General features: G+C 33.0%; 1 protein-coding gene across 1 annotated transcript in view; it reads left to right on the top strand.

Moving 5' to 3' along the window:
- Window positions 1-5620, top strand: part of LOC133203612 (monoacylglycerol lipase ABHD6-like) — a 13240-nt gene extending 7620 nt beyond the window's left edge. The window contains exon 9 of the mRNA XM_061339384.1: window positions 4176-5620. Coding sequence (XP_061195368.1) covers window positions 4176-4340 — 165 coding nt within the window. The 3' untranslated portion in view covers window positions 4341-5620. The remainder of the gene's footprint in view (window positions 1-4175) is intronic.
- The last annotated feature ends 5069 nt before the right edge of the window (window positions 5621-10689 follow it).

The raw sequence follows: 10689 nt of genomic DNA, 5'->3' as shown, positions 1-10689 counted from the left end.
CATCTTCTTCTCCAGAACTACTGGGCCAATTTCAATCAAACTTGGCACAAAGTATCCTTGGGTGAAGGGGTTTCAAGTTTGTTCAAATGAAGGGCCACGCCCTCCTCCAAGGGGAGATAATTACGAAATAGCAAAAAATTAATGGCATTATTGAAAAATCTACTTCTCAAGAACCAGTGGGCCAGGAAAGATGAAACTCATGTGGAATTATTGTCAGGTAGTGTAGATTCAAATTTGTTCAAATCATGACCCCCGGGGATAGGGTGGTGCCACAATGGACAATCAAAGTTTTACATAGGAATATGTAGGAAAAATCTTCAAAAATCTTCTTCTCAAGAACAGCAAAGCTATGATTGGTCATATTTATTTGGAAGCATTCTGAGGTGGTGTAGATTCAAGTTTGTACAAATCATGACCCCCGTGGTTAGGGTGGGGCCACATTGGACGATCAAAGTTTTACATAGGAATATATAGGAAAAATCTTCAAAAATCTTCTTCTCAAGAACAGCAAAGCTATGATTGGTCATATTTATGTGGAAGCATCCTGAGGTGGTGTAGATTCAAGTTTGTACAAATCATGACCCCCGGGGGTAGGGTGGGGCCACAATGGACAATCAAAGTTTTACATAGGAATATATAGGAAAAATCTTCAAAAATCTTCTTCTCAAGGACAGCAAAGCTATGATTGGTCATATTTATATGGAAGCATTCTGAGGTGGTGTAGATACAAGTTTGTTCAAATCATGACCCCCAGGGGTAGGGTGGGGCCACAATGGACGATCAATGTTTAACATAGGTGTACATAGGAAAAATCTTCAAAAATCTTCTTCTCAAGAACAGCAAAGCTGTGATTGGTCATATTTATGTGGAAGCATCCTGAGGTGGTGTAGATTCAAGTTTGTACAAATCATGACCCCCGGGGGTAGGGTGGGGCCACAATGGACAATCAAAGTTTTACATAGGAATATATAGGAAAAATCTTCAAAAATCTTCTTCTCAAGAACAGCAAAGCTATGATTGGTCATATTTATGTGGAAGCATCCTGAGGTGGTGTAGATTCAAGTTGTTCAAATCATGACCCCCAGGGGTAGGGTGGGGCCAAAATGGACGATCAATGTTTAACATAGGTGTACATAGGAAAAATCTTCAAAAATCTTCTTCTCAAGAACAGCAAAGCTATGATTGGTCATATTTATGTGGAAGCATCCTGAGGTGGTGTAGATTCAAGTTTGTTCAAATTATGACCCCCGGGGGTAGGGTGGGGCCACAATGGACAATCAAAGTTTTACATAGGAATATATAGGAAAAATCTTCAAAAATCTTCTTCTCAAGAACAGCAAAGCTATGATTGGTTATATTTATGTGGAAGCATCCTGAGGTGGTGTAGATTCAAGTTTGTTCAAATCATGACGTGTAGGGTGGGGCCACAATGAACGATCAAAGTTTTACATAGGAATATATAGGAAAAATCTCAAGAACAGCAAAGCCATGGTTTGTCATATTTATACGGAAGCATCCTCAGGTAGTGTAGATTCAAGTTTGTTCAAATCATGACCCCCCCCCCCCACTCCCTTTTTAGGGGTAGGTTGGGACCACTTATGCATTTAAGCTTTTCAATACTAAACTGATTTTTCCTTTTTTCCTAGCCACAGTGCTCAGGTGAGCGATGTGGCCCTTGGGCCTCTTGTTTTTTTTTGTTTTTTTTTTTTAAATATAAGTTCAGACTACCTAAATTAAAAAGATCTTTCTATTTGTTTTATTACTTTATATAAAAAAGGACTTTCCTGTAAATTACACAATTTAAATCAATCAGGTTTCAAAGATATTAGAAATTTAAAACAAAAACCGATTTATTTACCGATTCAGATTTTAAATAACAGACACAGTTTAATTTTTTTAATCAGTCGAACTATGGAAACATGAGGTTATTCAAGTTCAAAATCGGTGAAAAATTTAATTTCAACGTAAATAACATATATCATGTTTAGCTACACCCAATCTCGTATTTTTATTTTTTAGCTCAGATACGCCTTATATAGCTTTAACAATTATTCCGAAAGAAGATGGATAAAAACTTAGCGTTCCTTTTGACTTTAGTTCTTAGCCGCCTACTACGCAGCAAAGAAGTTTTAAAGAGGCTGGGGGTTGTGGCCATTTTTAGACTATATTGATCTCCTTTAGAAGAAGAGCTCCATATGAAGATATAGAAAATGATCAAATTTTAAAACTAAAATTTTTGAAATTTTTCTTTGCCAAATGATAGTTGACAGCTTAAGATATCATATCTAAAAAATTAAGTTAAATCTGGTGGTTAATTTGTTGAACCCCCCCCCCCCCCAGCCTCCTTAAAGCGCCAGTTTAAATTCATCTTAACCTGAATTAATTCCCAAGACTTTCCTTATTTTCCTTAATCGTATCCTCTGAAGTGACTTTGCCATCGAGCCACTGGGATTTGATTGATTATCGAGCCACTGGGAATATCAAGGGAAAAATTGAGACACTCCTGCATCATGCCCTTCTGCTGCCCATGCAGATTCATGTTCTAACGCTATATTATGTATAATATAAGTACATGTACAACGCTCCTGTGAAAAAATCATGCATAAAGGTAATAAAATTGAAACGTTACCATTTAAGATTAAGTATTAACACACCGAAAAGAACCCCAATCTACCAACATCGATTTTATAGGCTGTTCCATGAGACACACATTTAAAATTTATAATTTTGGCTTTATTTCAAGAATACGAGGAGTGATTTTTTTTTTTACCTTTTCTCGTTGACAAAAAACGCAAATTAGAATTGCATAAAGAAAATGATAACAGTTGCTTTGCTTATTAATTGTTAAAATCTGGGCCAGGTAAAGAAATTAAACTGTATCTTTTCATAATACTTCTCTACAGGGGTAAATTTAAAAAAAAAAAGAATATAGTGCACACATCCGAGAAAATACTCATAATGATTCTTTATGATCTTTATTCCAATGCCTATATATACGGTATTAATTATCGATTGACTAAAGTGCACATAAAAGTGAATCTTTGCCATTGTATATATGCATTTAATGTGAGTTGTTATTTAAATGTTTTTACTGTTTTCTTTCGTCAGTAAATCTTGGATCCACGCCTTGGTTTATACATTCAATATGCCATGTTTTGTGTATTTTGATCCCCGCGCGCTGACCATCGTTTTACGCAATGGCCTAGATACAATGTTTATGTATATAAACCGTTAAAGAAGACCCACCACCACCCAAGTGATCCTACCTCTATTACTCTTAATGAACACTGGTGTGGTTTTACTTTAACTTTAAGATGGACCATTTTGTTTAATAATAATAAGACAGACTTTGGTCAATTTTGTTTACATCTCTATATTTAGAAATCGTGTCATCGTCAGTCCCTTTGCCAGACCACCAGCTTATCAATGGCAGCTCACACTAGGACTTTACTTCCGGTGATTCAAACTTAATGTGTCATCTCCCGAGGGAGATGACAATTACAGGGAGGAGCCATAACTTTGACCATAGTTCAATTATGACTGCACTTTTTTAAAAGAACAAACTGGTTAACAAGCTTTCATTGAATAAACTGCATGAATGATGTAGTGCACATTAATTAAAAATAATCATATTTTGATTCATGCATTACCTTGAATCTTTCAGGTTTAAGTCCCAAATATAAATCTATCAGAGATATTTACTATTACAGTTCTTACTCTGTATTTGTCCCTGATTTGTATGCCAAAATACGGATTTACCTCTGGGAATTACGCTTTCCAGTTATACTAATATTTTTTTTATTTTCTGTGGCTTAAGTGCTTTACAATGATAAGAAACGCCTCAAAGATCCTGATGATCAGTCTCCAGTACAGAGTCAGATATAAAAAGTGTGTAATTTTCAATAGAGACAGAAAATAACATTGCAATCAATCACCATTTTTATATAAAGTATCAAATATACATAGCAAAATTTATCCCTGGTATTGCAAACATAAGATTACTGACAGGAAGCTCAAATTACTGGCCAACACCATTAACATTCCTGAATGCATTAGATCTGATATCTATGGCAGAACACAGGGAGAAAAGATTGAAGTCTTTAAAAACGGGGTCTCTTGTCAAGAATGAAGATTTTTTTTTCATTGCCAAGATAAAACTTTTCTAAATTTTGTAGGTTGTCCACGTTTCAGGAGCCAATGTTCTTAAAGACAAACTGCCCAACTGTCAGAGAGTGGACATCATTCCACGCTGCGGCCATGCAATCAATCTGGACAGACCAGGATCTAAAACAAAAGCTCTGCTCAGCTTCAGGGGAGAGTACTCTAAGAAAAACAAATAAACCATGTTCTTTGCTGCCTGTGATAACATTGCCATGTAATAAAAAATGGTGGACATCTCTCAGGTGTTTCAATCTAGTCAGGGGGTTCAATTCAATAATGATAATTTTTTAATTTTGTTTTACAGAATTTTATTCATCAAAACTGTACATTGTATTTCGTCTTGATCTCATTTTAATTTCAAAAGTTTATAGTGTACTATTAAACAGGTTAATTTTTTTTAGAATAGGTCCATTTTAAAATAAATGTAAGCTCTCTCCCAAACAACCAAATTTGCATGGATAATACTAGGAATGCAAAATACAAGTGAATCTTCAGATACTGCATGTGACATATATATAGTTTTAGATGAGTAGTCAGTTAAAATTTTTAATAGCAGGTCATTTTATGTATTTTAGTAGTAGAAGCCTGAGTTTTATTGTATGAACTTTGTATTTAAAGATTTTACTTCTGCAGTTTTATTTTTGAGAATTTATTTTTCAGTCACACAGCTAAATACTGAGTGAAATTTGTTCCTGCATTATATTGAACATGCATTTGAAATGAGACTACTTTGCTTATAAGTTGCATGTATTATGATGAGCTTAGTCATCTCTAGTTACCGAGTACCGTATATACTCGCCTTTAAGTCAGTCCGCCTATAAGTCGGTTGTAATTTTCGAGGTTATTTTGGAAGGATTTGCCATTGACCCGCATATACGTCGGTAAAATTTTTTGCCAGAATCGGCTGACAATTTCAAATCAATGCTCTGATCTTTTAACCTGGTTTTAAGTAATATTATAAGAAATTACACCAATATTTAATTTGAAATCATAAAAGAAAATAAGTGATGCACACCTAAGATCAAATAGAATTAATGAAATACGTAAATACATGTACTTTATGCATATTCTTAGAATACAAAAATGATATTACATATCCAGACTTTATTCAAAGATAATCATCGAACATGTTTGTAAAATACTACATGTTGCCGTCCAAAAAGAATGCCAATTTTTTATGACTTGTCTATAAGTCGGACAAAGAGTTTTGGACCAAAATTTAACTCCCAAAAAAAACGACTTATAGGCGAGTATATACGGTACATATGTTTATCAAATTTCTACAAATGAAAAATATTTTTTATCATAGATGAGTGAAACATTCTGAAGCATACCATAATCTTTCATTTTAACTAAGCTGTGATTTTGTATTTAAATTTTATATGTGTGAAACTTGCTCAAGTATATTTGTGAAATGTTTGTGTTGCACAATCAGATAATGTTTAAAACTTTTATATACGTGAAATTTTATTAATTTTTTTTTTAAATTTCAATTCTGATACATTGTCTTTCTACAACATGACTGAGCTTGAAATAAATGTATTCCCAAAATACTTTGGATTTTCTGTACAACTGAAGGTAGAAGTGCCTTTATTCATTAATCCCTCTTGGCTTAACCATTCTCCTTTGGCATTTCCTTGTGAGCAGCTATAAATATTGTGAAAAGGGGTCATGACTAACCCAATCCTGAATCCACGCTACATAGGGATTCTGAAGTCATGAATTCAAATCCCACTGTGAGACATGGAGACCATTCCTTCAGATGAGACAGTATAAGAGCTGGCACAAAAAAGATCCCTGGCTCACTCTCAAAGGAGTAAGTGCCAAGTACAAGGGGTGATCAAAAAGTTCGCGAAATAAATGAATTACTTCCATTAAAGAAATAAAATTATGTTTCAGTGTGTATTATTTTTTAAAGTAATCCCCTCCAGTTTTATTGCACGTCTGCCACCGTTCTGCCCATGCGCGAAACACTTGGTCCACGCGGTCACGTGACATGCCCCTGTTCACAGCAGCTAAAAGATTTTTCTGAGTCTTATATTTCTAACCATGCAGATTATTTTTTTATAACAATAATAGTCCATTTGTCACAAATCGCTAAATCTCGGAAATAGGGTTGTTGGATAAGGATATATATTTTATCAGAATGAGCATGTAGACCATCACAACCCAACTCCTCCTTAAATGCGTCTTTTTTTTTTAAAATGTGAATCAGGTATGGGCGCGTTCTCTTTATCATATCTGATATATTTAAAATCTGAAGTAAATGATATTTTAAGGATTTAATTAATATTTTATTGTTAAGATATTGAAATATTTTCAAACTGTAACTTGGCTATCTTTCATAACAAATTCCTCAACTAAGGACACATCTTTTTCCCGGCTTGCTTTCGCTGGGCAAAATAACGAACATCATTATTGAACATCTCCCTTCCTTCACCAAAGCAATCTTTCCAATTAATCATTGAACTTGCAAGTCCTTTGTCTTCATAAACCCTGTACAAATCATTATATGCCACTGCAAAGGAGTTTCCAAGATTTTTGCTAAACTTCACAGCCGTTCCTTGCACGAGTAAGACTGAGTCACCCATTTTTCGTCACAAGTCACCTACATATTGATGTCATTTTCACATCGTGACGTCACAAACAGAGCAAAACTTTAATAACATCTGCTATTTATAGAATATGTGTATGACTATATGTGTGCCAGATTTCATTCTGATCTGAATATTGTGGTTTTGTAAATAAAGAGATAGTTCGCGAACTTTTTGATCACCCCTCGTACAGTCAGCATTCCTCCATCAGCAAGTGTTGGCGTCTCAGTGTGAGAGAAAAATTTTTGAAGGGACGTTAAACAACAAACAAACAAACAAAACTAGATGCTGTCGTTAGACAGTAATACCCACACTTAAGTGTTTGCCTCTAAATGCACTCTTTCTCATAATTGGGTAACCAGGGAAGAAGTCAAATTTATTCTATAATTGTATCAAAATTGAACATGTATTTGTCAAATCGAGTATAAAATGCTCAGGTGAACATGTAACCCATGGGCCTCTTATGTAATTCATTTACCAGTCTGAAAATGGTGTAAATTCTGTTTAAAAGAAAATTTTGGAAAGAAGACTTTTGTTAAAAACAAAAAAAAAAAAAACTGTATGAAACACAAACACATGCTTCCCCCCTATTTGACACTCACAGCAAAGGTTAAATTTTCTCAAATGCAAGTCAAACTCCAAGGTCAAGAGATCAAAAATGTTGGTACCCAAAGAAAGGTCTTGTCACAGGAAATACACCTGTCAAATATGAAAGCCAAAGAACCAACTGTTCAGAAGTTATGGCCAAGGTTAAAGTTTCTCAAAAGTAGGTCAAACTCGAAGGTCAAGACAAAGGATCAAACTATGTGCTCTAGGGAAGGTCTTGTCACAAGAAAAACACATGTGAAATATGAAATCCCTAGCACCAACCATTCAAATTAGGGCCAAGGTTAATTTTTTTCAAAAGTAGGTCAAACTCAAAGGTCAAACGGTCAAAATTGTTGGTAACAAAGGGAAGGTATTGTCAAAAGGAATACACTTATGAAATATGAAAGCCCTTTTACTAAACGTTCAAAAATTATGGTCAAGGAATTGATTCTGAAAGTAGGTCAAACTCCAAGGTCAAAGGGTCAAAATTGTTGGTACCCAAGGGAAGGTCTTGTAACTGGAAATTTACATGTTTAATATAAAAGCACTAGCTACAACCATTCAAAATTTATGGCCAAGGTTAGAGTTCTGGGAACCAGAGGGTTTTTTTTGGTAGAAGAAACGTCATTTTTCGACCACCATTAGACACTTAGATTGAAAAATCCGAAACCATTGCATATTTATCATCTTTCAAAAGATAATTTAGCTATTGTGTAAAATGACAGAGGAGTTTTGGGAACCAGGTTTTTTTTGTAGAAGAAACGTCGTTTTACGACCTCATATGACCCCTAGGGTGAAAATGAAAATTCCTAAATCTAATTGCACATCTACACTACACCACAATTCATCTGTCAAAAGATGATCTGGCTATTGCTTAAAATGTAAGAAGAGTTCAGGAAACCAGGATTTGTTGTAGAAAAAATATCATTTTCGACCCCGATTTGACCCCTAGGGTGAAAATAAAAAATCCAAACCTTACTGCACATCTACAGTACACCAGCAATCATCTTCCAAAAGATGATTTGACTACTGCATAAAATGTAAGAGGAGTTATGGGAACCAGTTTTATGTAGAAAAACGTCATTTTCGACCCCCATTTGACTCCTAGGGTGAAAATGAAAATTCCGAAACCTAATTGCACATCTACAAGACACCAACTATCATCTTCCAAAAGATGACTGGATACTGAGTTAAATGTAAGAGGATTTCAACGAACCAGGTTATTGTAGAAAAAAAAACTTCCATTTTTTGACCCCCAGGATAAAATTAAAAATTCCAAAACCTTATTGCACATATACAGGACACCATCTATCATATATCAAAATATTAATTGGCTACTGCTTAAAATAAAAGAGGAGTTTGAGGGAGAAGAAAGTGTGACGGACGGACGGACCAGGGTAACAACAATATACCCGAACTTTTGCGGGTATAAACATAGGGATTGTGAATATAGATATGACTAATGTTACCTTACTGTTCTGGAAGACTTTTTAAAAGAATTTCTCCAATATACTGTACATGATTTATGCCAAATTGCCGATCTTGTTTTTTTGTTTTTGTTTTTTTGTTTTTTTGTTTTTTGTTTGGCTCAATCCCACACCTTAGGACCACATTTTGAATAAACTTGAATCTCAAATACCTGAGGATATTTCCATATTACAAATGATGGCACTACTGTCCTTGAGGAGATCTACAAAGCTTGTATATTATTAATTGATTAATTGTAAACTATCATCGACGGACCTAATTTTTTATATGATTTTTTATCCCCCCCCCCTATTTTTTCATGTAAAAGTTCGTATCTCGGGCATATTTTCCCTATTGTGTCCACATTTTTACCCTGTGGGCCATCATTTAAAAAAAAATGCTGCATATACATGTACCATCACTGAAAATGTTTGCATATCAGTATGAATAAGCATGGTCTTAATTGCTGTGCTTGAGAAGAATATTTTTAAGATTATATCCAAAAGTGATACTTTGGTTCACTACCTATTATGGTCCAACCTTGGATATAGGAGCCATATTTGAACGAATTTAAATTAATATGAAAACCTGAGATTAGTTGCATATTGATATGGCCAATCATAGCCCTAGCTGCTTTTCTTGAGAAGATTTGTAAAAAATAAAATCCTATTCTATTTTCCTATTTTATGTAAAGCATTGATCCCCTATATATTGTGGTCCCATCCATGTTGCTTTATTTGATAAAACCTCTTTTTTTTCTCTTTTATTAAAACAAATATCATGTTATATGAAACATGTTAGAAATTCTAAACATAAAAAAACATAAATAAACATATTCCAAGTTACAAAATATTCCTTGATCAATAGACAAATTATCATTACATCTACATTTCTTTGCAAGTTTAAGAACATCATTTTGTAATCTAAGATCATACTTATTTTATGCATCAAGTTTTCTTCTGATATTAACTCCTCATCAAATCTCCATTTCATTTTATATTTGTAAATTGTAAAGCATAAAAAGATATCAAATTATTCAATATAATTATATGAGCATTAAGTTCATAATAATAATAAAAAAACAAACAAAAAAAAAAAAAAAAAAAACAAAAAAAAAAAAAAACAAAAAAAAAAAAAACAGAACTATATTTTTCCATGTTATTGTGATATGAAGAAAATTTCCTACTTTTTGTCATTTTTTAAAAACGATTTCACATTCAAATAACAAATGCTACGTATCTTTGATTAATTTACATGTTGTTTAAAGTGCAGTATAGTAATTTATAATTAAATTCTGCAATAAATTGCTTTTCAAAGAGCGTATGGACCCTTGTAAATTGTTTTTTAAACAGAATATAATCATTAAATGTAATTTTTACGTTATACATTTGAAAAGTCAATAAATTTTGTATACTCCTCCATTGCTTGTTTAAGCATTACATATTCACATACAATTTTCTTTTTCTTTTCATTACATTCATAAAATATGAATTATCACATATGTCTCCAATCTTGTCAAAATATCTTTAACATAAAGAATACCAAATTTTATCCAATTTTCAAGACAAATAGTATTTTCTTTACATTTAAAAAATGAATAACACCATATGAATTCTGAAAAAATTCTTTTCTTTTTAAAGTACAACATTGCTTTTCTTTTTTACATAAATTAAAAGCAGAGAAGACTTCACAATAAAGATATGGTAAATGTAGTATTTTACAAATTTCAGTGACTGCTGTTTTTATTATATATATATATATATATATATATATATATATATATATATATATATATATATATATATATATATATATATATATATATATATATATATATATATAAAGGGAATGTTCATTTTATGCAGCATGTCATTTAAAC

The sequence above is a fragment of the Saccostrea echinata genome, unplaced genomic scaffold, assembly GCF_033153115.1.
Source record: "Saccostrea echinata isolate AGI-Se365-2 ecotype Australia unplaced genomic scaffold, CSIRO_AGI_Sech_v1 ptg000051l, whole genome shotgun sequence".
Taxonomy (NCBI): domain Eukaryota; kingdom Metazoa; phylum Mollusca; class Bivalvia; order Ostreida; family Ostreidae; genus Saccostrea; species Saccostrea echinata.
This window is presented reverse-complemented; position numbering and strand designations above follow the sequence as displayed.